General features: G+C 39.9%; 1 protein-coding gene across 3 annotated transcripts in view; it reads left to right on the top strand.

The window, feature by feature from the left end:
• GARNL3 (GTPase activating Rap/RanGAP domain like 3) overlaps positions 1-24731 on the top strand; it is a 231593-nt gene that overhangs the window by 25380 nt on the left and 181482 nt on the right. For all 3 annotated transcript variants that reach the window (XM_043984856.1, XM_043984857.1, XM_043984855.1), the window contains 3 exons: positions 3526-3600; positions 8990-9089; positions 11177-11295. In XM_043984856.1, coding sequence (XP_043840791.1) covers positions 3526-3600; positions 8990-9089; positions 11177-11295 — 294 coding nt within the window. The remainder of the gene's footprint in view (positions 1-3525; positions 3601-8989; positions 9090-11176; positions 11296-24731) is intronic.

Below are 24731 nucleotides of genomic sequence, written 5' to 3'. Positions count from 1 at the left end.
CAGCACAATGTCTTCTACAAACAGGAGCATTTGGAAGCCTTTGGTCTCTATTGCTCTTTGACTTTGGCTGCCTTGGATCTCCATACTTTTGAGCATACATCCTATTTTAGGGCAATGCTGCACAGCTATGTGAACTTCCATTGATAGGCCCCAGCCAATCAACTTGGGGTTTGGGGCAAGGGAAAGGGGAATGACTGGGTAAGTTTTTCTTGTGGGCCAAATGAACATCTGAATATTATAAGCACAGCGGCAGTAGCATGTTTGTGATAAGCATTGAGTATATTGCAAACCTGTTGAGTTTATTTAATTTATCTAACATAGTTTATGTTTTCCTGAGGCTGTATTAGATTAGTATAGGTAGTATCTTTGTCTTCCAGGTGCATACCTTAAGACACTTTGTTCTTTAGGTCTATGTAGAAGCTGGCATATGTTTATGTACTTGTCTTATCCTCTCTACTGGATTTACAAATTCCTGGAGAGCAAGGATAATGTCTTCCTATCCGATGTCCATCATGACCTATTCTATTTATTGCATATCATAGGTGTTCAATACATAATATTTAGTGGACATGAATGAAGATCAGTGAATAGAAATTTGGTGAATATGACTTTTTACTTTGGTAATATACATTTTTTAGATTTGAAAACTCAGTACTCATAGAAGCTTTATTTCCTTTCTGTTACTGTCTCTAAAATTAGGGTATGTCCTCATCAGATGAGCAGTGGTTTTAGTCTGAATGATAAGATCATTTTCCTTTCAATGTCCTTTCTTTTGTTTCTTTTTTTTTTTTTGTGAGGCAATTGGGGTTAAGTGACTTGCCCAGGGTCACACAGCTAGTAAATGTTAAGTGTCTGAGGCCGGATTTGAACTCAGGTACTCCTGACTCCAGGGCCCATGCTCTATCCACTGTGCCACCTAGCTGCCCCTCAATGTCCTTTATTTTAAAAAATCTAATTATATCACTAAAGTTACTTCCACATTTAGATCATGTGTTCCTTTGAAAACTCCTCTCTTTATTCAAAGACAGCTAGGCATAGCAACATTATAAAACACTAAACAAGTCACTTAACCTCTGTCTGCCTCAGTTTCCTCACCTGTGAAATGAGGATCATAACATTACCTGTCTCCCAGGGTTGTTATGGGGATCAAATGAGATGCTATTTGTAAAGTGCTTAGCACAGTTCCTGGCATATAGTAGTTGCTAATAAATGCTTGCTCTCTTCCCTTCTTTGGAAGGATGATCCAGAATGATATGACATGATAAGGCAACATGGTATAATGGCAAAAAAGAATGGATCTAAAGTTAAGACTTGAATTTTAATCCTGGCTCTACCATTTACTCCCCTCTGATCTGTAGCAAGTCCTTTCACTTCTCTGATCATCAGTTTCCTCATCTGGATTAGATTAATTCTAAGTTCCCTTCCAGCACTAAATTCCTATAATTAGAGGAAATGTTCAACAAACACTTAGGTAGAGTTTGGCAGTTTTCTCACGAATATTTAACTATTACTTACCGCTGTTTAATCCAACCCTGGTTTTATCCTAGCCTTTTATTATAGCAAAATGCTTCTTTCTCACACTCCCCAAATCCTTCAGCTTTGAGTTGAAGTCAGCAATCAGAGATAGCACAGTCAGCTCTGCCCCAGAGTGTGTTTATAATTCTGGGGCTTCTTCTGTTTCATGCCATTATGAACTAACATTTCTTGAGCTGAGTCCTTTTTTTTTTTTCTTTTGCAGGGCAATGAGGGTTAAGTGACTTGCCCAGGGTCACACAACTAGTAAGTGTCAAGTGTCTGAGGTCGGATTTGAACTCAGGTCCTCCTGAATCCAGGGCCAGTGCTTTATCCACTGCTCCACCTAGCTGCCCCAAGTGCTACTTGAGCTGTCTTTTTTTTTTTTTTTTGAACTAACATTTCTTTACTGTTTTATTCAAACCACTGTGCTAGGCAGGGAGGGAGATAAAGGCATATGAAATAATGGTATTCAGCTCTAAGAATTTTTGGCTACTTAACTAGATGATATAATACAGAAATGGACAAATAACAATACAAGGTGGCATATGTTGTCCAAATCACTCAATTTGGCAACGAATATTATAAGAATTGAAAGGAGAAGAGTTCTTTAAAGGCTATTGAGCCTGGGAAAGTTTCGCAGAAGTAGTAAAACTTGAACTGGGCCTTGAAGGACAGATAGGATACAGCAGCTAGGTGGCACAGTGCACGGAGCACTGGCCCTGAAGTTGGGAGGACCTGAGTTCAAATTTGAATTCAGACACTTCTTAGCTGTGTGAGCCTGAGCAAGTCACAACCCCAATTGCCTTAAATATCTGGGGTCATCTCCAGTTGTGCTGGTGTGTGTCTTGCCACTGGATTCAGTCAGATGGCTCAGAAGGAGAGAATGAGGTTGGTGACTTTGCATAGCCCTCCCTCACTTAAATCCAGTTTACTGCAAGTCATGACATCACCCTGATGTCATGTTCCTCTTTGAGAACAAAGGATAACCAACAACAATCACAATCATGTGGAAATTGTTACAAATGGTATAACAAGTTGTATACCTTGAATGTGCAAGCCTTGAATTAAAGTGAAATGAAAGTCATTTTTGGCAGATTCAGGCTAATTAGATAGGTCTATGGAAATGAACCATAATTTGTATGATATATAGCCTATTGTAGACTCTAAATTGGAAGAAAAAAGAGCGGGGAGGGGCATGTGGATTTCTAGGCTTGTTATTGAGAAATTGAGGAAAAAAGAAAGATGGCAAATCTTGAGTCAGCAGTTTAAAGCTAATGATCAATATTGATTTGCCAAACCACGTTTCCCCTCATCATTCACCATCCTCCAGGATTAAATCATACTTTTGCCTTGAAGATTGTGTGTAATTACAGACTGTAGCTAGGGCTGAAATACCGTCTGCCTGATTTGGAAAGGAATTTTCTTAAGCCATCTTAAACTGAATAACCCAATATGGCTTTCTAATAATACTGCTGTAGTCTTGATTTCATGCCAGGCAGTGACTGGACGTTTGGCTTTCTTTTTCAAAGCCTGAATTTGTAGCAGGACATTTTTTTTTTACCATCCTTGCCTTTCCATTTATTTAGATGAAAACTATATTAACATTATTGTTACAAGGAAAATAGTGCTGTGATAATACATTTGGTTCAAATTTAGATCTTTTATCATGCCTTTCACATTTTTGTTTTAGACATTCTCTGTTCTCAGACATGGTTCATTTTAGGACTGCCATTGCAAATAGTGAATCTCTCCTCTAGTAGTAAAACTTAATGAAAATGTTTTTTGTACTTTACTACACTCATGATCCTTGCCTAGGTTCCCAGAAGGATTTGCAAGGTAAGTCTAAGTAGATACTTGCCCAATTAGCTGGTAGAGCTCACCTTTAAAACTGCCAGTCTCTGGCTTTTATCTCCTATTTTGAATTTTAATTCTTAGACTTGTTGAGATAAAAGGGAGTGTTAGAAATCAGGGACTTCTCCCACCTAATTTTAACCCTTTTGTTTTTCCTAGCTCATTTCCAGTGATGCTGATGGAGCCATACAAAGAGCCGGAAGATTCCGAGTGGAAAACGGCTCTTCAGAGGAGGTGAGGGAATATAGTTAATGTACATTGAGCTCCTGTGACACAATGATGAGCTATTTGTTCCACTTGCTTACTATTAATCAAGACAAAAGCAGTTATTAAGTGTTTTACTGTGTGTACTGGGAATACAAAACCAGAAACGAATAGTCCCCACCCGTGAGGGTTACGTTTGAACAGAAGAGACAATATGCCCATGCTTATAGCATCTACAAGACAGGTTCAAGGTCATCGTGGTGGTGATGGAGGAGGGGGGAGCAACCAGAAAGGCCTCATGGAGAAAAGTACCATTAGAGCTAAAATTTTGAAGGAAGCCATTGATTCTAAGAGGTGAAGAGGTAAAGCATTCTAAGAATAGGGGGACGGTCAGTGTAAAAGCTTAAACATGGGAGATGATGTGTCTTCTGTGAGGGAACATAAGAAAGCCAATACGGTTCGATCAGAGAGCACAGCATGAGGAACATACAATGTGTAAGAAGGTTAGTAGGGTAGGTAGGGACAAACAAGGGAGTTTATATTTGAGCCCTGGAATAAAAGGAAACCACTGGAGTTAATTGGGTGGGGGGAATAATTTTAGGAACTATGTAAATGGAGGATGTTTTGGAAAAACAGAAGTTTGGAGGCAGAAAAACTAGTTAGGAGATTGTTGTAATGTTCAGGTTAGACGTGATGAAAGGCTGTGTGAGTAGAGAGAAGTGGACATATGTGCAAGATGTTATCAAGGTAGAAACAATATTTGGAAACTTATGGGATGTATGAGGTAAGAGGTAAATGATAACACTGGGGTGGCAAAGCTAGGTGACGAGAAGGATGGTGGTGCTCTCAATGGTAATAGGACGTTTGGAAGAAGAGAAGAGAGTGTAAGGGAGGGGAGAGGTGTGGAAAATGATAACATGTTTTGAACATATTGAATTCAAAATACCTATAAGTTATTCACTTTAAAATGTCTAATAGGTCAGGGCAGCTAGGTGGTGCAGTGTATAGAGCACTGGCCCTGGATTCAGGAGGACCTGAGTTCAAATCCGGCCTCAGACCCTTGACACTTACTAGCTGTGTGACCCTGGGCAAGTCACTTAACCCCAATTGCCTCACCAAAAAAAAATGTCTAATAGGTCACTGGTGATTCAGAACTGGGGCTCAGAAGAGAAACTAGAGCTCAATATATAGATTGAGGAGTCATCTGTGTATTAAGTAAACCAACAGGAAACGATAATGTTACCACGTGAGAATATATAGAGAGAAGACAAGAAGACATTAAAACAGAGCAACATCCACAGTTAGAGGGCATGATATGAATAATGAGCCAGCAGAGAAAACTGAGAAGCATTGGTAACTGATAAGGCATTGGTTAGCAAACTACATTCCAGGTGGGATTTATTGATAAACTGTGGCCCAGGGCTTCCTTCAGTGCATCTCCTTAAAGTTTCATGCATCATTCCTGAAGGAGGCACTAAGAAAAAGGTTGTAATGAATTGTACTGCTATCATAGGCCATCCTTGGTGTTTGGGCAGCTTTCCTATGTCACATGGGTGGTAAAAACATGAAAATCTGAAGTATTCCAACATAGAGGCATAGAAGAATGTTATTTCAACAGCAGAGGAGAAATGTACCAGAGCAGAGGGAGGGAGAGAGAGAGAGCGCAATTGTGTGTGTGTGTGTGTGTGTGTGTGAGAGAGAGAGAGAGAGAGAGAGAGAGAGAGAGAGAGAGAGAGAAACAGGTGTTTGTCACTGACAGTGGCAAATTCCACCTCCTACTATCAAGCAGATTGGCTGCTCTTGTTCTGATATGTGCTACATAAGTCGTTGAACAAGCCCAGAAAAGATAAGAAATTAAAAGCACAGAAACACATATACTCATACACATAGTATGTTATAGCCTTTATTAAAACAGCACTGTTGATAACAATAAAAATAATTGACATGTACATAATATTTTACGGTTTCCAAAGCAGTTCATCTAAGTTACCCCATCTGATATCCAGAGCACATGCCTGGCACATGTTATGCACTTAATAATGCTTCTTGGCTTGACCCTATGAAGTGAGCAGGGCTAGTATTATTATCTTCATTTTGGGGGTGGGGCAGTGAGGGTTAAGTGACTTTCCCAGGGTCACACAGCTAGTAAGTGTCAAGTGTCTGAGGTTGGATTTGAACTCAGGTCCTCCTGAATCCAGGGCTGGTGCTTCATCCACTGCCACACCTAGCTGCCCTCTATTATCTTCATTTTGCAGATGAGAAAACAGACTTGGAGAGACTTAAGTAACATGCCCAAGGTCACACAGCTAGTAAATAACAGAGCTGCAATTCCAACCCAAGTCTTCTGAATATAAATCAATTGCTACTTCCATTGCACAAATTGCCCCAGTAACTTTTAGCTTATCTTCAGCATTTTCCAGGGAAGGTGATCCATATAAGTGAGATTTCCAGGCAGTCTGCTAGAACCTATGGCTCCTTTTCAGAATTTGTTGGTGGTAGTTGTTTTTTTTTTCATTCATAATTGAAGGAAATTATTGTTTTCAGTTAGAGGTTAGTGAAAATAAGTACTTTTTTTAAACATCCAAGTTAATAGATTCCCCAAAGTCTATCCATGGACTCCCCTGCCTCACATTAAGTACCCCTGCTTTAAACAAAGCTGCTTTTGTTTTCACTATTTTGGATGGAAATCTTTCTAAAAATGCCTTGCACACATCCCGTTCTTTTTAAACACAGAATATCTCTTGGGCATTAGTTCTTCCTTGATGACTCAGATTTATCAATCGAAACTTCAGTTTTTCTTCCTTGCCTTCCCTGAGGTGCTTTTGAGCTCTGCAGGGCTTTTTGACCCTAAACTAAATGACCTGATACTGCTGTGCTTTTGAGTTATATTTGTTTTTTAGAATTTATTTTGCTTCTTTATTCATGGTGAGGCTGCCAGCTGACCCTTTCTCTGTGAACTATGTGTGCTTGTTGCTAGTGGCTGCATCCTCTAAGTGGTTACTTCTAATCTATGGTGCCCTGAAAATCAGTTAGCCAAACTTGTTAGAATTGTGCCTAAAATGGGAACAGACAGACTTTGAAAGAGCCTGGGAGCTTTTCTATGAATAAGATGTGTGGGCATTACTACATGAAACAGAGATAACATTCTGGAGTAGAAAGAATAGTAGTCTTAAAGAAGATTGAGTTTGAGTCTTGGCTCTGCAGTTTATTAGCTGTGTGACCTTGGATAAGTTTCCTCATCTGTAAAATGGAGACAGTGGCTATACTACCCTACCTAACTGAAAACCTTTAGTAGGTCAGAAAGTGCTATAGAAATGTGAGTTGTTATTATCTCTCTTAGAGGATTTAGAGCTGGTAGGGATTTTAATAATAATCTAGTCCAACACACACATTAACAGAGAAAGAAACTGAGACCCAGGAGACATTAAGTGACTTTTTCAGGGCCACACACCTACTTGATGGCAGAGCCAGGATTTAAATCCAGGGTTGTTTTTTTTAACTGCTAAATGAGCAAAGGTTTAAATGCATTATTTCCACTATACCTCATCCTGTATAGAGGCCTTTACTTCTTAGTAAAGGCCTTCTCAGTTCTTAAGGCAATCACAGAGGTGGAAGGAATCTCAGAGGTCATTTAGTCTTTTGAACAAGAATCCCCTCAATAATACTCCTAACAATCTCATCAAACTGCTTCTTGAAAACTTCAAGGAAAGGAGAACTCAGCACCTCTTAAGAGAATCTAATCCAGCAACAAGTATTTATTAAGCCTATTCTGCTTTTGAACTGCTCTAATTGATCTTTATATTTAACTGAAATCTGCCTCTATGGAACTTTTAGCAATTGGTCCTAGTTCTGTTTTCCGGACCCAAGAAGAATATGCTTAATTCCTCTTCCACATGACAGCCCAGGTAGAGTAATAAAGAGGGTAACTGGGAATCTCACTAGTATATTACTCTCTGTATAACTACATATGATACCATTATATAATAATAATATCATTATGTTATATAATGATACATCATATCATTTCTTTAGCTTTGAAACACTTCTAAGTAATTGCACCTGTCCTGCCAACTAGAAATCAGGTCTTAGCCCCATTAGCTCTTGTTATCCCCTCAGTCTGCTCTATTTTGGCATTCCCTAGACTCCCCCAAAGCCTGTTGTGTTAGAAAGAGCATTGAGGGGCAGCTAGGTGGCGCACTGGATAAAGTACTGGCCCTGGATTCAGGAGGACCTGAGTTCGAATCTGACCTCAGACACTTGACACTTACTAGCTGTGTGACCCTAGGCAAGACACTTAACCCTCATTGCCCCATAAAAAAGAAAGGAAAGAAAGAAAGAGCATTGGATCCTATTAACCAGGAGACCTAGGGCTAAAATTCCAGCTCTGCTACTTAATAGCTATATGATGTAATACTACTCTTGCCATTCCTGCCTCCACAACATCTCTCCTATACAATTCCTTCTCACTACAGTATACAGCCACCATCTTAATTCAGGTCCTCTCCCAGGGACTACTGGAATAGCCTTCTAATTGGTCCCCATGTTTCAAGTATCTTCCCACTACAAAACAATTTTCCTAAAGCACAGATCTGATTATGTCACTCCCCTATTAAGTACACTCTTTGTTGTTATTCAGATATTTCAGTTCTGTCCAATTCCTCATGACCCCATTTAGGGTTTTCTTGGCAGAGATACTGAAGTGGTTCACCACTTCCTTCTCCAGCTTACTTTGCAGATGAGGAAGCTGAGGTAAAAAGGATTACGGAACAAAAACAAAAAAGGATTAAGTGAAGTCACACAGCTTGGAAGTGTCTGGAACTGCTTTAAACTCAGGTCTCCCTAACTCTAGGTCTTGCACTCTATCTCACACCACCTAGCTGTCCCAAGAAGAGGAAAAGACCTTAGCCTTCATTTAAACCAACCCTTATCTGGAAAAGAATCCCTACTATAATCTTATTTACAATAGGTCATTCAGCCTTATCTTGATTACTTCTTGATCTCATGGTCCTCTTTGAGAATTAGACTAGAGACCGCATATTTAGGACACACATTGACATTGTGTCCTCTTTCCTTAGGACAATCCAATGACGTATATAGTCCAAGTATTATTATTCCCATTTGAAAAGTTGGGGAACTGAGGCTAAAATAAGCTAAGAGACTTGACCATGGTCACATTCTTGTGGGAGCAGGAATTTGACCCCAGGTTTCCTCACTCCAAGCCCAGTACTTTCTACCAACATGTTCTCAGGTCACTATAAGTTTTCAATGGAACATGTACTAATAATTTGGATCTACTTTGGAAAAGGTGTTTTCCTGTCACTTCTCTGTTGTTTTCACTTACACACCCTGCTTGTTTACTCCAGGTTGTGTTTAGTCTTTCTGAATAAGCTTCTAATAGCATCATTTTGCTCCATTTCAGAATGCTCCTGACTTGCCAGGTATCTGGCGTAGAACAGATGTGCACCTGGAAAACCCAGAGTATCATACCAGATGGTATTTCAAGTATTTCTTAGGACAAGGTAAGGAGATTACTTTAGAAAAACTGGACATTTGAAATGACTGGGAAGAAAAACTTTGATGTTATTATTTCTGTAAACCTATAGTGTATGCAGAGATTAAACTATCTTGATCAGATTTGGTGCATTTGAAACTTAATTTGGAACACTGACTTCAAGGTTAAAGATGAGCTTTGTAAAATTAAAGGTTCATTTCAGAATTGCAGGAGGAAAAATACTGTTTATGTAAATTTTAACCAGTTGTTTTTGTACTGGAAATGAAAAGTTAAAAGGCAGATGGAGTGGTTGGAAGGGTAGGTTGGAAATTCACTGTAAGGGAAAAACTCTTAAAGAGTCCACAGAATCAAGTACCACATGTAGTGTAGCATATTCTGTATGCACTTTGTTTATTGTGTCTCCTTGATAAATAATAAACAAAATGCTCAACAAGATTGTGGATGGGAATGGGCAAAGGAAGTTATGTAAAGCTGGAGTTGCTACTAGTGAGGGACGTGTTTGAATGCAGAAGAGCACAGGTGAAGGACTGTGACTAATGATAGAGGAAGGAGGAAAGTAAGGAATCATCACAGGACTAGAAGACCAGAGAAAGGGAGAGGGTATAGCTGGCTGCTTAGGGATGCTTCCTTTAATTCTTTCAGGCCCCCAGGGTGCTGTTTTGGGCATTAAAGTAGCAGCTGTTTACATGTTCTCTTAATGCTCTGAAGAAATCAACAGTTTAAGAAATGACTTAACTTCCTACTAGAGAACAGATTGCAAACACAGAACCAGATTCCGAGTCACTAACTCCCCATTGGCTATCAAATAAAGTAGAAAATTTATACTCTGGCATTCAAGACATAGTATGGTTCCAGGCTTTCTACCTGTTTGGCCTTCACATACAGCTTCCTTTTCACGTTCCTGCCACAGTGGACTACACTCCCCCATTATAGGCCTGATCTCTCACCTCTCTGCCTTCACTCACACTGTCCTCTCTGCTCCCTTCCTGCCCACTCTCTCCCTGCCTTTAAGTGCTGACTCAGATGCCTCCTCCTCCATGAAGCCTTCCCTGACACTCCTGTCTCTACTAAATAAAAGTTATCTCCTCCCCCTTGATATTTTTCATACCTGAATCTCTCCTTTCCCTTTGTCTCACTGCTTTGTGTCATACTAATTACTTGTGTATCTGCCCTTCCCTTTTAATCAAATTATAAGCTCCTAGAGAGAAGGGTATATGTTATATCTGCCTTGGTATTCCCAATGCCTTGAACACAATGCTTAATAAACATTTGTTGAATTGAAATTGTTTTATGGAAAGATTTGAACAAGAATGCCACAGAATGAGGTCTGAATGGATTGGGTCTTCCATCAGTAGAGGAAAGTATTAGTATACACCATGAAGAGATAACAGATCTATTGAAGAACTAAATACACATAATATACTAAATACCAAAAGAAAAGAGAATATGCTAAAAATATGGTACCTGCCTTCAAAGAATATATTGAAGGTGTCATCATGATTTGAGAGCAAGGAACACTGATAATTTGCTCGACCTTTCTTCAGAGAAAGTTGAATATTTTTAATTTGTGAGAAAATTGGATTAGGTAGAAACAAAATAATTAAAAGTGCAGTGGAGTCATAAAGGTATTAGATTAATGAATAGATTAAAAATGAAGGAGGCAGGGAAGATGCTCCAGTGGGGCAAGCAACAGACAGCCAACCTGAGGCTTGGCCTCTGAGCCCAGCTCTACCACCAAGCAGATTTGTAATCTTAACCTCTCTTAGTAAGTAAGCCCCTTAACCTCTCTCTCTCAGCCTCATTTTCTTCATTTGTAAGTGACCTGTAATGGTCCCTTTTAGATCTAAAAATTTTATGATTTCAATTAATTTTCTTGCCAGGTAAAGAGTAATTCAGAGTTAGAAAAAGAGGTAGAAAACTTGTAGTAAAAGACATTAGCATGAAACCTGTCTTCTCCTGACATTTGGCAGTATTCAGGTGTGAAGAGAGCAAGTAGCTTTGTAGGCAAGCCATGATTCACAGGATGCTGCAATAAGGAAGAGGAATGAAAGAGCAAATTATAACTCTTCAATTCTGAATGCATTTCTTTTCCAGTTCATCAGAATTATGTCGGCACTGATATAGAGAAGAGCCCTTTCTTTTTGTCTGTAGCACTTTCTGACCAGAACAATCAACGCGTCCCTCAATACCGAGCAATTCTCTGGCGAAAAACAGTAAGTACCAAGAATGTTTGAAATCTAGGTTGTATCCTCAGTTTTATGGTACTTTTGAAAGTTTGACTTCATATATTCATTCAACGAGTGTTAATTGAATGTCTCTATGTTAAAAAGAAAAACAAAAAAATCCATGCTATGTACTAGGAAAAAGAAAGAGCAAATAATGCCTTTTCTGGAAGGACCTTAGAATCAGATTAAGTCAGAGTGGCTCAGATGGGGACTTTAAGTACCTTTAAGGCTTTTGACCCTTACTACTAGACTGTGCTGCCCAGAACTAGAGCTCAGTTATGGACTATCATTTCTCTTTCTTCTGAGACTAGTACAGCTGGTAAACAGGGTTAGCTACCTTACACAGTCTTACACAGAGGCATAATCTTAGAACTGGAAAGAACCTTAAAAGCCATTCCATTGATTTTGCAGATGAGGACACTGAGAACCAGATTTCATGGGCTCTAGGGATTGATGATTATATGAGAAAGAGGGAAAAGGAGAAGAGAATATGAGAGCATTTATTAAGCATTACTATATGCAAGGCACTCTGCTAAGAACTGGAAATACAAGTACAAGCAAGCTGATCCGCCTCTGCCCTCAAGAAGCTTAGATTGTAATGAGGGAAGATGACAAAAAAAGGAATGGTGAAAATGGGAGGCACTGGTGGTATTTGAGCATCAGCACGGCATGGGGGCCCTGGGCCCCCCCAAAATAAGGCAAAAGCTCATTTATCAGAGTTGAGGGGGCCAGTGTCATGTAGGTCCTGGTTTCAACAAGATTAAGGTAAAAACTCACCTTTCAGACAAGGTTCCATGGTAGAAGGGAGATGTAGATGTTGACTAGAGAGCAGATGCTATTATTCTTAGTGTATATCAATGAAACTGGCAGCTGATCAGAGAAAAGAAAAGTCTCTGGTGAAGCTACCCATTAAAAATTCTGTCAATTCACCAATGGAAAAAACTTATTAAATAATCACAGTGAATCATCTTAGATGTGATTAGATTCCTAAGGGACAGGAAGTTGAAAAATGAAATTATTGTGAGATGTAGCTGGACCCCCAAGCCATACATGAAAATTAATCCCCATTATTCATAAAGCATGCAAGTAGTGATCTGTCACCTACTTGAATTTTAACAACCATATTTATGAATTCAGAACAGTTGCATATATGTACTTGTTAAAATTCAAGTTGGTGACAGGTAATTGCAGTTTTTTATCTTGATCTCTTTGGAAACAAGTTATATTCAAAGAGAAAGAATATTATACCTGAAAGAAACCTTAATGATCATCTAGTCAAATTGTTTAGCTGTTTCAAGCAATCTGTGATCATGTTTGCACAGGTAATCCCTTCACCAGTGTAGATCCCTGTCGTCTATACCTTCTCATCCTCATTCATTCTAACTCTTGTCCATGTCCTTCTATACAATCTGTATAAAAGATCATCTCTTCAACACACTAGAGCCCTGGATCTTTTAGTATTTCACAGATAACAGTGCAACTCTCCAGGCTATTATCCCTCACTTTTATTTCATGATGTACTCATCATTTCTTCTAGTCATACATGTCCTTGATGCTGTCTTTTATGTCACTTCACATCCCGAAGTCATCATTGACATATTTTGTAGATTGCTCACACCCACCAAACATCTACAAATTGCCCTTTGGGCACCTGTAGTTTTGATTTTTGTGAAGTAATTATGTGACATGGTTTACCACCATATAGCACCAGTATTAAAAAGATGAGCTTTTGTGACAGCAGCTTTCACTGAAAATACTTGCAGTTTCTCCAGTGTAGTTCAGCCACTTCTGTTCTTCCTGAAGTAGGGCAGAAATAGAGGTCATTGGAGTTGAGGAGGTTTCTAGTCCTCATTTGTGAAAACTGAAGTCCCTAAGGATAAGGGCAAGCAAGATTGAATGATTCAGGTACAGAAGGCATTAAAAGTGCTGGAAGAATAAATTGAAGATCAGTAAATACCAGCAGTTAGCATGGGGATATAGTGGGATAAGCTCATCACATGAACCTCAAAAGAGGAAGTAGAGGAATGGACTAAAACCTTAATTAGGGAGCAAAGACTATCTCCGCCTCTCCTGGCTTTGTGAGTGAAAGAAAGGTGGGTAGGCTTAATATAATGAGAGAGTAACCTCTAATTGTGAGAGTTACAGAGGGTGTGGTAAGCTCAAAGGAGATAAAAAGTTTCATTAAATCAAGGAATCTAAAGTTATGTTGGTTAAAAAGTTTGCAGCTGGAAAGGCAATGAGCTCTCGAACTCATGACACAATCACTCCAAAAAACATCAAAATAATGCCATAGGACAGTTCCTGGAGCAGCAAAACCCACAGAAGAATGTGCTGAAATCATCTTCCAACCAAGGACTGCTTGGAAGGTCAGAAGGAGGGAACTGCTGTGCTGAGACAGGAGTGGAGCACAACCCCACAGTCACCCTGACACAGATCCAGTCCCAGGAAGGCCTCACCAGAGAGAGACACCCCCCCCCCCGAGCCTCTGAATCAGCTGAAGTGCCAGTGTTATCTGGAACTAAGCTCACAGTCTGGTGAGAGGGATGAGCCCTTAGCAGGGGGGAGATTACAGAGTTCATGCTGGTGCTGAGGCAGAACTTGGGTTTTTCACCCCTGCTGGGAACCAGGAGGTAGGCTTGAGTAGTAGTGGCCCAGATGGGGGAGGGGCAGAGGCTCGTTGGAGCTAACCACCACAAAACACAAAGCTGTTGATTAGCAAGTAGGTCTGGGGTCATCTACTGACCAGGGAACAGGCCAGGCAAGTGAAAAACCTGATCCTCTTTAAATCATACCACCTGGGACTTCTGAAGTTTGGGATACTGCAGCCTGGAAACAGTACCCCACTTTAAGGAGCTAAAAGTCAAGTAAAAGAAAGGGAAGATGAGCAGACAGAGAAAGGTGAAGACCATAGAAAGTTTCTTTAGTGACAAGGAAGGTCGAGGTGCACCCTCAGAGAAAGATGTCAATGTCAGGGCCCCTATATCTAAAGCTTCCAAGAAAAATATGAATTGGTCTCAGGCCATAGAGGTGCTCAAAAAGGACTTTGAAGATAAAGCTAGAGAGGTAGAGGAAAAAATGGAAAGAGAAATGAGGGTGATGCAAGAAAGACATGAGAAAAAAGTCAACAGCTTGAAAAGCCAAATTGGTCAAATGGAAAAGGAAGTACAAAAGTTCTCTGACAAAAATAATTGCCTAAGAATTAGGATTGAACAAATGGAAGCCAATGACTTTATGAGAAACCAAGACAGAATAAAGCAAATCCAAATGAATAAAAAAGTAGAGGGCAATGTGAAATATCTTCTTGGGAAAACTGCTGACCTGGAAAATAGATCCAGGAGAGATAATTTGAAAATTATTGGTCTACCTGAAAACCATGAACAAGGAAAGAGTTTAGACATCATCTTCCAAGAAATTGTCAGGGAAAATTGCCCTGATATTCTTGAAGCAGAAGGTAAAATAGAAATTGAAAGAATCCACCGATCACCTCCTGAAAGAGATCCCAAAAGGAAAACTCCTAGGAATATTATAGCCAAATTCCAGAGCTCTCAGGTCAAGGAGAAAATATTGCAAGCTGCCAAAAAGAAAGAATTCAAGTACTGTGGAGCCCCAGTCAGGATAGCACAAGATCTAGCAGCTTCTACATTAAAGGACTGGAGGGCATGGAATATGATATTCCAGAGGGCAAAGGAATTGGGATTATGACCAAGAATCATGTATCCAACAAAACTGAGTATTATCTTTCAGAGGAAAAAAATGGGACTTCAATGAAAAAAAGAGGGCTTTTAAGTATTCATGATGAAAAGACCTGAACTGAATGGCAAATTTGACTTTCAAATCCAAAACCCTAGAGAACCATAAAAAAATTGGAGTTGGGGGACATACCTGGGGTCATGCAGTGAGTGACTGTCTTGTGTCTGAGGACGGGTTTGGGCTGGGATCCCCCTGGGTCCAGGTTGGATGCTTTGTCCACTGTGTTACCTAGCTGCCCCATGATGACATCTTCAGGGTTAAATTGAGGGGTGAGGGGAATGCACTGGGGGAGGGGGAAGGGCAGAGATAGCATGGGGTGAAATCCTACATAAAAGAAACAGGAAAGGGTTTATGGAGTGGGGAAAGAGATGGGGGAGGAGCAGGGCAGTAAATGAATTTTACACTCATCAGAAAAGGCTCAAAGGCATCAGAGTTACCTCAAGGAGAGATTAATATACATACCCAATTGGGTATGTAAAATAAATGGGGAAGGGAATAAAAAAAGAGGGGCAAAAGAAGGGAGGGCAGATTGAGGGAGGGGACAGACAGAAGCAAATCCCTTTTGAAGAGGGATAGGATAAAAGAAGATAGATAACAGAGTAAATATCTTGGAAAAGGTAATAGGATGGAGGGAAACAGTTAACAATAGTAATCATGAAAAAGAGAAAAGGGGGAAAATTGTACAAAAAAAATATTTATAGCAACTCTTTGTGGCAGCTAAGAATTGGGAATCGAGGGAATGTCCATCAATTGAGGAATGACTGAGGAAGTTGTGGTATATGATTATAGTGGAATGGTATTGCACTATAGGAAATGACAAACAGGATGATCCCAGAAAAACCTGGAAATACTCATATGAATTGATGTATAGTGAAGTGAGTAGAACTGGGAGGACATTGTGCATAGTGACATCAGTATTGTTTGATGAGCAGTTGTGAATGACTTAACTACTCTGAGCAATACAATGATCCAAGACAATCTCAAGGGACTGATGATGAAGCATACTATCCACCCCCATAGAAAGAACTGATAAAAAGAGCACTTGTGGACTGTTCATATATAACCTGGTTGCTATCTTGTGGAGGGGGGAGGAAAGGGAGGGAGGGAGAAAAATTTGGAACTCTAAATCTTATGAAAATGAATGTTGAAAACTACCCTTACATGTAACTGGAAATAAAATAAAATAAATGTTTGTTGCCCCCCCCCCCCAAAAAAAAGTTTGCAGCTGTAGGAGAGTTACTAAGAATAGAGAAGGGTGTTCCAAAGGACAGAACTGAATGACTTAGCCAGTGGTGATTTGTGTTGGAGATAGCCTGAGGAAGAATAGGGTTAAGAATAAATGTGAGGGTAGGGGGCAGCTAGATGGTGCAGTAGTTAAAGCACCAGCCCTGGATTCAGGAGTACCTGAGTTCAAATTCTGCCTCAGACACTTGACACTTACTAGCTGTATGACCCTGGGCAAGTCACTTAACCCTTACTGCCTGAAAAAAAAAAAAAAGAATAAAGGTGAGGGGATGGGAGAAGGTAGTGTTAGCATCCTGCTTGAAAACTAAGGCAGTGAGACGGGTTAATCAGTCTAGGAGAGCCAGTTCAATAGGAGGCAATTTGGTGTGGCCATGTTCTTTTGGTAAAACTAACTGACAAAGGAATTAGAGTTAATCTACACCAGAAACAAAAATAGAATTTCTAACTTTTGCCTGGCTACCACAATGTTTCTTCAAAAAAGAACCATTAAGTAAACCCACAATGTGCAGTATAATTGGGAACTATAGTTAATATTTTTCTCTCTTTATACAACTTATTTTGTCACTGACTCAGCTATTTATTTTATGGGTGTGTCTTGTTTCCCTAATGAGATTTTAAGCCCCTTGAGAGAAGTATCTGATTATTTTGTTTGTTTGTTCTTGTTTTTGTTTTTTGCAGGGCAAGGAGGGTTAAGTGACTTTGCCCAGGGTCACACAGCTAGTAAGTGTCAAGTGTCTGAGGCTGGATTTAAACTCAGGTCCTCCTGAATTCAGAGCTGGTACTTTATCCACTGTGCCACCTAGCTGTCCCAAAGTATCTGATTCTTAAAATACTTAGTAGATGCTCAGTAAATTACTTTTTTTGGGGGGGGCAGGGCAATGAGGGTTAAGTGACTTGCCCAAGGTCACACAGCTAGCAAGTGTCAAGTGTCTGCGGCCAGATTTGAACTCAGGTCTTCCTGAATCCAGGGTTGGTGCATTATCCATTGTGCTACCTAGCTGCCCCAATAAATTACTTTTTAAACTGAATCTTGGTGTACAAAAAAGAAGAGGGGAAAACATTATATTGTTGAGTGTTTACTACTTTCAAGTCATCAGAAGGTAATGATAAGTTTAAAAGACAAATGTGACCATGGAAACTTTGGGAAAGTTATAGGGAATGGAAGGCTCCTTTTCAGAATTGTTTTAGGTATCAGAAAAAGGGTAGAAAGGAGGATGGGGAGTAATCTTCCAAGGGACTCTCAATCAATCAGTGAGAAAATGAAGGAGTTAGAAGCATAAATGATAACAGCATGAACAAGCTGTTGGAGAAGAAGTGCTCTTGGGCCTTATGCTCTCTCTCACAGCTAAATCCTTCAAGGTATTTAAGGATTGCTTGAGCAAACCCCTTAGTGGCAGTTTTCTGTGAAATGTGGAGGGGGAGCTGAAATGAAGATGATAATGACACTCACACTGAATCTTTCTTTGCTTATCCTGAGTTTGTTTCTTAGGCCTTGTCTACACACCAAGGCCCCTTGGGCAGCTTTGCCAGGTGTCAAAGTGCCTATGGGTTTTATTTCTCTGCAGGGTTACATTTAATTTAATCTTTATTCTGACAGGGGAAATATGACCATTCTTTGTTTACCGTGTAACAGGGGAGAAGCCTTGTTTGCCCTTCTGAGAGTTTTCTGCTTTCCCTGTTTCTTGTCTCTCTTCCTGGCCCAGCAGAAAGAAAAAAAAAGAAAAAAAATCATACTGTAGTGTGAGAATGCTAGCCTGCATGAAAACTCCACAATGTCAGTGTCACAAATTGTCAGAACTCGAGGGGACTACCTGATACACAAGCAAGGGAACACTGAGCAGCTCAGCACAAGGATTGAGAGGGAGGAATATGAGAATGATGCTGGGAGATTACAACAGTGTTTCTGCCCAGTCTGTGCTGATATATGTAACAGAGGGAAAAGCAACACACTCATTGCTGGTGTATGAAACACTGGCCTCTTACAATTTTCCCTCCTAATTTGACTGCTCCTTGTCAATCTCAGATCTTCACTAGGTCATCTTCCTCCTCCTCCCCCTCAAGTATTGAAGTCCTCCACCCTAATGTCCTTAATTCTTTTGTACCCCAAAATTTGTACCCAAAATTTGGCCATGACACTAGAGATCTTTTTAGACCTTGACTATAGTGTTTCTTCTGTAATGGGGCTGATCAAAGAACTACTCCTGATCAACCCCATTATACTTGCAGAGGTAAATTCTACAAGATAACTACTATGGGGGGCAGCTAGGTAGTGCAGTGGATAAAGCACCAGTCCTGGATTCAGGAGGACCTGAGTTCAAATCCGACCTCAGACACTTGATACTTACTAACTGGGTGACCCTGAGCAAGTCACTTAACCCTCATTGCCCTGAAAAAAGAAAAAAAAAAGATAACTGCTACATATATGGAAATTCTTAGTAATGAACATTCTAATATATTCTATATAAGCAACATAGAATCCTTAACAATATTTCTAAACTTAAGGCATTCAGTTTTTGTTGTAAAGAGGAGTACAATAGATTTATTCTCCTAGACCCAGTTGAACATACCTAGACACAGACTTTGCAAATCCTAGAAGAGAAAGGAAAAAAGGAGGTAGGACACAAGAAGAGGACTCAGCTTCCACTTTTCTATTTAACTCAGGGTAAAGGAAGGCTGGGAGCAAAGCCAAGAAGCTACTTCCTCATGGAAGAGAAGGCTGCTCCTGGAAGTGTTTTTTGTCATGCATCAGAAGAAAAGAGGGACTGGGAGAGAGGTCAAGAGCCAAACTGCAAAAGCCATACATAATATGCCTGGTCAAACCAGGTCACATGCTATTAGTCATGCGCCCCACAGTTAAGCCCAGAGCTATACTTCTGCTCCACTTTAAAATTGATAGTACTTTTTCTTTCCAGTTCGGATGCTGGAAGGAGATAGTTTGGATCAAGTCAAGTCTGACAGCAGTATATGAAGAGAAAATCACTTCTCTCCATCTAGTCTACGTGACTCAGTGTGGATCACATTGTCGAATCAAGAAAGTCCTATTCCTTTTGTTTGTTTGGTTTGGTTTTTTTGCAAGGGACAATGGGGGTTAAGTGACTTGCCCAGAGTCACACAGCTAGTAAGTGTCAAGTGTCTGAACCCGGATTTGAACTCAGGTCCTTCTGAATCCAGGGCTGGTGCTCTATCCACTGTGGCACCTAGCTGCCCCCAGTCCTATTCCTTTTGAAAATAGAAACTCATTCCCTCAGTGCCTTGATCCCTTAGGTAACATCCCTGTTCTGGCTGGAGCCTGGTAGAGGAGAGCTAGGTACTTCTACTAGCCCTCCATAGCTGCAGAATAGCAGTTCCTGCTATTCTGGGCAAAGCTGGGGGCCCTCCCTAACAAAGCTGAACAAGTCAAATCCTTCTTCCATGTGACAGCCCTTCAAATACTTAACTATAGCAATCAAGTCCTTTCCTTGGAACATAGAATGCTGCAGCAGTGATGGATATGAGCTTTTCATTTTATAGAAAAGAAAACCGTTCCAGAGAGGAAAAGTCGTTTGTCCACCACGTATGTAGGGGTATGAAGTTTTACTCTCAAGTCCAGTGTTTTTTTCATCATACAATACTGTGAATTAGGAGGCCACTGAGATAGTCACTAATTTTTTTTGTGTGTGTGTGAGGCAGTTGGGGTTAAGTGACTTGCCTAGGGTCACACAGCTAGTACATGTTAAGTATCTGAGACCAGATTTGAACTCAGGTCCTCCTGACTCCAGGACTGGTGCTCTATCCACTGTACCACCTAGATGCCCCAAGATAGTCACTAATTAACCTCAGATACAGTACACGTTATTTTCAGTATGGAGACTAAAATACTATATTTAAATACTAAAATGTTACATGTAAATAAATACCTGCATTTATGATGTTAAGATGATACAGTAGTCACAGAAACCACCCTTCTTCCTTGTCCCTATTTTCCCTAGACTGTCCCGGGCTGAGAGGCCCTGGTATTCTCTATCCTTTTGGTTCTGCTGGCAGCTTTCTCCTGGTTCAACACCAGGTTCACCAGCACTACCACCCCAAGCTAGAGGTAAAGAGATGATGGGTTTGTCAAGTCTTTATTTCTGAGGTTGAGAAGTTGACTTTAGAGTCCAGTGTTGGAGACAAGAACCTTGTCAATAAAGTTACTATGATTGAAGAAATCACATTTGACATTACTATCCTTTATTCTTAAGAGTCCGTGACTGCAGTACCAGGTCTTGAGTGAAAATTCAGCATCCCAGTGAAATCTTAAAGTGAAACAAGTGGCTCTCTGTCCCCAAGAGCTGGAGCCTAAAACCAGCTCTCTAAGCTGGGAGCTCTCTAAGAGAATCCTAAACTTCAGATCAAACCCCTTTCTATAGGATTGTCCATGGAAAATGAGTTAAAAACTTTTTCCTTCCCAATAGAGTTCTCAGCTTGGGTATCATGTTGTTTTATGGCTTGTTGAAAGAAGGAAGGAAGGAAGGAAGGAAGGAAGGAAGGAAGGAAGGAAGGAAGGAAGGAAGGAAGGAAGGAAGGAAGGAAGGAAGGAAGGAAGGAAGGAAGGAAGGAAGGAAAAGGAAGGAAGGAAAAGGAAGGAAGGAAGGAAAAGGAAGGAAGGAAGGAAGGAAAAAGGGAAGGAGGGAAGGAAGACAGACATTTATGTTGGTATGAGCATAGATTTAGAACAGGAAGGGACTTTTCAGGTCATCTAGTCCAACCTCCTCATTTTTCAGATGAAGAACTGAGACCCAGAAACTTAAGTGACTTGCTCAGGTTCATGGAGAACCAAAATCCAAACCCAGGTTCTCAGACTTCAGATTCTTTCCCTACACTGTACAGCCTCTCCTATTTAGAGCGAATTGACTTCTTGATAATATCTTTTTCTTCTTTTATACTTAGGAATTTTTACCCTTTTTATACTAGTTTCAAATCCCTATGCATGTTGCCCTAAGAGGTATAATTGTGTGAAAAACCAGGCTTATATCATCTCTTTCTTCCTGTCTTGTTTATTCCTGCCTCACAGTTGCTAGATCTCTTTCTGCTCTTATTTTACATAATGTTATCTATGAACCAAGCCATCCATACTCTTCATGCAGATGAAGCCCATCCTGGTCCCCTAAATCAATTATATTATTTGGTACTGGATAAGAAATAGAGTGGTGAATTAATGATCTTAAAATTGAGGGCTTACTTTGACCCAATGGGGAACAAAAGGGAGACTTAACCCAAGTTGTGTGTGACCAAAGATAGGAGGGTAGGGAAGACTGGGTGAATCCTGCTCTTGCTTCAGTAGTCAATTGTGATACTGATTTCCATCCCTACACTTAGCCTTGCCCCTCCTCCTTATTCACACTTCACTGACCCAGATTCAAACTTTAATCATCTCTCACCTGGACTATTGCAGTATCTTCTAAAGTATTCTCCATGCTTCAAGTGTTTCCCTTTTCCAAATCTACGCTCCACACAAATCAGACATTTACTTTAAGCACAGATTCAACCATTTCATTCCCCTTCTTGGTAAACCTCAGCATCTCCCTCTTGACTTTAGGTTAAAATATTTCAGCCTTATCCTTCGTTAATTACCATTTCTGTCCATTTTATAGTATACATAATTATTATTACAGCAGTAAATGTGTTTAATTTCTTTCTTTCTTTCTTTCCTTCTTTCCTTCTTTCTTTCTTTCTTTCTTTCTTGCGGGGCAGTTGGGGTTAAGTGACTTGCCCAAGGTCACACAGCTAGTAAGTGTTAAGTGTCTAAGGCCGTATTTGAACTCAGGGCCTCCTGAATCCAGGGCCAGTGCTCTATCCACTGTGCCACCTAGCTGCCCCTGTTTAATTTCTAAATAAGGTAATATACACAGATGGAGAGGTGCTCAAATTTTTTACTGATAGTGATATTGGAGATCATTGCCCTAAATATGGAGTTATCATCTGTGCTGGAATACCCAGAGTTCTGTTTTTATATTTCATTTGGTTGGGGTGAATTTCCTTCTGTTGGTTTGTTATTGCTTCTCTCCCAAAATGCGATGTCAATAGTAATGCACATATTACCTTGCGTGAGTTCTTTTAAAAATAAACATAGCACTATATTGAATGAATTCAAGACATTAAATGGTAGACATTCAGAGTAGCCTATATCATGAGCGGTTCCTACTGCTATTCAGTGAATTTTTTTGCAGGGCAATGAGGGTTAAGTGACTTGCCCAGGGTCACACAGCTAGTAAGTGTCAAGTGTCTGAGGTTGGATTTGAACTCAGGTCTTCCTGAATCCAGGGCAGGTGCTTTATCCACTACACCACCTAGCTGCCCCCTATTCAATGAATTGTGCTATTAATTTTGTGTCTTATAAAACAATCCTTTTACAACTTTAATTTTTCCATTATTTTATGAAAAGTCATTTTAATTTATTTTTTACCATAAAGACCCAATTCTATCCTCCTCAGCTCCTTGTAGCTCTTAGTTTGGCCACCAGATGGCAACACGAGGCCAATTCTTCCCACCACCACCCCCCACCTCCCCTCCCCCAAGAAATCTGGCTCCCATAACATCCTGCCAGAGCTTCCACATATTTGGATTTTCCTTTTCCAGTATACTCTTCTAAGTGGTGATCATGAAGAACAGACACGGATGAATTACTTTTTCTAATCAAATAACTAATAACAAAACCTAACTGTAGAGGTGATTGCTAAGTTTCTCTCTAGCTCTAAAATTCTGTCTGCCCTACTTTCATCAAATACATTTCCAGGCAAAGTATTTGTTAGGAATGTAAACTTTCTAAATGCTATATGTTTTATTCATTATCTATCCCTTTTATCACTATGTGTTTATGTTATCCCCTCAAAAGTAAAAAATTAGAAACACATAACCCCTATTTCTGCATGTTAACAATATTGGCAATATTTTGCCCTTCTGATCTATCTTGTACCTTTTCTCCATTGAACATACATACTGCTCAGGCATGATTACTTCTCTTTGATTGAACTTTCCTTTAAAAGGACAGGATGGTAGAGTGGATAGAAAGCTGACCTGGAAACTAAGACGATCTGGATTTTAGTTCTGCCTCTGACACATCCTGACTCTGAACCTGGGCAAGTCATATAACCTCTCAGTGTTCTAGGCTTAAAGTCTGAGACTCTATGTTTCAGAGACAGTGTCAGCCTGTATTGGTAGAGGGAGTTTCTTTTACCTGGGAATTCCCTATATCCATGAAGTCATAGGTCCAGCCTGTATCCTTTCTTTCATTAGAGGTAGTACAGTATAGTGGAAAGAGCACAGAAATGGTCGACAAGCAGATAGTAAACATTTGCTGTATGCTAGGCATTGTGCCTGGTAGCAGAGAAACAAAGAATGAAACAATCCCCACTCATGAGGAGATGGCATTTTCAATATTGAATAACTCTTTTATTGTTTGTTTTCAATTACAATACCATAGCATCACATGCAGTATATATAGGAAATGAATTTACATAATGTAAAATCTTGTAAATGGCAAAAATAAAGAAAAATAATTTTCAAAAAGTTATTTAAACATCATGACCGTGGGCCCATTCTGTACTTATTTAAATATATGCAGCATCAGTAGAAAGTGAATACAAACATGTAAAAAAGTTTGGGAGGATGAATACTAGCAGTTGGGGAATCAACAAAAGTTTCATTCAGATGTTGTTTGAGGGGGTAGCTGGGTGGCACAGTGGATAAAGCACTGGCCCTGGATTCAGGACCTGAATTCAAATCCAGCCTCAGACACTTGACACTTACTAGCTGTGTGACCCTGGGCAAGTCACTTAACCCTCATTGCCCTGCCAAAACAAACAAACAAAAACAGATGTTGTTTGAGCTATCCTGAAAGAATAGAAGGACCCTGAGATAGAGGTAAAGACAGAATGCTTTCCAGGCATGTGGCATGGTCAGTGCAAAGACACATAGACAGGAAGCAGAAAAGAAGGAAGGTCAGTTTGGCTTGAACAAAAGGGGAGGGAAGGGAAATAAAATACTGAAATGTGAAAGACAGGTTAGGACCAGATTCTGAAGATTGTTAATGATGTGTATATTTGTGTGTGTATGTGTGTGTATATCTCATATAGATTTATATATGTGTGTATATACGTATGTCCATATATGTGGATATAGATATTTTTATAAATGTATATTTTATACTTTTATATAAATATTTTATCCTTTATAAGCCACTGAGGTTAATAATTAGTGCAGACATATTTGACATGTGAGGTAAGAGAGAATGACTCATTAAAGATAATGCTGAGGTTACAAGTCTGGGAGACCTTTGACAGAAGTAGAAGTTTGGAAGAGGTGAGGATTTGGGGGATACAAAATAAGTTGGTTTTGGACATGTTGAGCTTGAGATGTCCAGTCCACAATTGTTGGTCTGGCACTGAAGCCTAGGGGAAAGACTAGGACTG

The sequence above is a fragment of the Dromiciops gliroides genome, chromosome 2, assembly GCF_019393635.1.
Source record: "Dromiciops gliroides isolate mDroGli1 chromosome 2, mDroGli1.pri, whole genome shotgun sequence".
NCBI lineage: Eukaryota > Metazoa > Chordata > Mammalia > Microbiotheria > Microbiotheriidae > Dromiciops > Dromiciops gliroides.
Note: the sequence above shows the minus strand (reverse complement) of the source record. Positions and strands in the feature narration are given on the sequence as shown.